Genomic DNA, 1,347 nt, shown 5'->3' with positions numbered 1-1,347 from the left:
ACCTTGCAGGCCGGGGTCTTCCTGCTGTCGGGGTCCTCCGCGGCCGCGCTCAGGTTCCCCAGGGAGCTGGCCAGCCGCGAGTTCACGGAGAAGCTGGAGGGACACGGGAACAAGACAGCCATGCTGCCGGCTCGAGGCCAGACACACAGCACAGCCTGGGGGGTGACCATTAGGGGGCGTGCAGGAGAGAGGCAGATCGCGGTGCTGTTGGTCCTGAGATCGGGGTGCTGTTGGTCCTGAGATCGGGCTGCTATAGGAGGCGAGATCAGGTGCTATTGGATGCGAGCTCGGGTGCTATGGGTCCCGAGGCAGGAAATAAGTGAACTCTAAGCAAAGGGTGAGAAGCGCCAGCTTTAACTCGGGTATTTGATCCCACGGCTCCGTGAACCACCCCGGCCTCCTCGGAATAATGACCATCGGCTGTGCCTTAGCGCATACAACTCAGCTCCGTTTTCAAATCAGGCGACTGCAGAAAGGGTGCCACCTGCCATCCCCCCGCAGCCTCGTCCCCACAATGCAGGAGGGCACAGGGCCCCGGAGGGCACAGAGCCTTTGTGGTTTCTCTCCCCTCCCCACAAGGGCAGCCGAACTCCCTGCGGCTGACCTGGACCCCAGAGTTACCTTCTCCCACTGGCGCCCGAGGCCAAGGTGCCCCTGGTGATCCGCTTGGCCGTGGCGGACGGGGACGAAGCCAGTTTGCATATCTTCAGAGCAGACACAGATCCTTGTGAGGAAGAAGCCAGTCTGTGGGGAGAAAACAGAGCCAAGTGTCACGGGAAAGCTGTGCCACGTGGACACTCAGCCATCGGCGAGGGCGAGGCACCGCCCAGACAGCAGGTCTGCCGGGCGCTCTCCGGGAGCCTCGGCGCCCAGCCCCCTTTGCAAGCGGCCGTGCCGGGGTCCAACCCGGACCCCACGTCCTGCTCTTCACCTCCCGCCACCCTGGTCCCCTCCCCCTCGGGTCCTCTCCTCCCGCTGGCCCCTGGCCGGGGTAAGGCCACGCTGTGCCCTATCCCAACTGCCCGTCGCATCTTTGCACCCGACCCCCTGAGAGTCCACGGCTGCACAGCCTCCGGCGGGACCTACACCCTCTCACCCTGTGGCTTCGCGGGGAACCATCTCCTCTTTCCTCGGGGCCCAGCGCTCCCCGGGGCATTCTGGTTGGGGTCAAACCTCTCTCCTGCCCCGCCAAACCCTGCACTGGGCCCTGGTACCCCCATGGCCTGACACGACCAGAGAGCACTCAGGGGACTTTTCTCCAAGAAAAACACTAACGTGTCCTCTGCACGTGGAGGGTAGAGGAGGGAAAACGAGAAAAGAGAGGAGGGCAACAAACGTGTAAAACGA

General features: G+C 63.5%; 1 protein-coding gene across 1 annotated transcript in view; it reads right to left on the bottom strand.

Annotated features, from left to right (window-relative positions):
* The window catches only part of CDC14A (cell division cycle 14A), a 64,544-nt gene that overhangs the window by 9,059 nt on the left and 54,138 nt on the right, over positions 1 to 1,347 (bottom strand). The window contains exons 14-15 of the mRNA XM_015563512.1: positions 622 to 744; positions 3 to 93 (exon numbers count right to left, since the gene is read on the bottom strand). Coding sequence (XP_015418998.1) covers positions 3 to 93; positions 622 to 744 — 214 coding nt within the window. The remainder of the gene's footprint in view (positions 1 to 2; positions 94 to 621; positions 745 to 1,347) is intronic.

The sequence above is a fragment of the Myotis davidii genome, unplaced genomic scaffold, assembly GCF_000327345.1.
Source record: "Myotis davidii unplaced genomic scaffold, ASM32734v1 scaffold217, whole genome shotgun sequence".
Taxonomy (NCBI): domain Eukaryota; kingdom Metazoa; phylum Chordata; class Mammalia; order Chiroptera; family Vespertilionidae; genus Myotis; species Myotis davidii.
The sequence above is the reverse complement of the archived record's forward strand: the minus strand, read 5'-3'. Positions and strand labels throughout refer to the sequence as shown.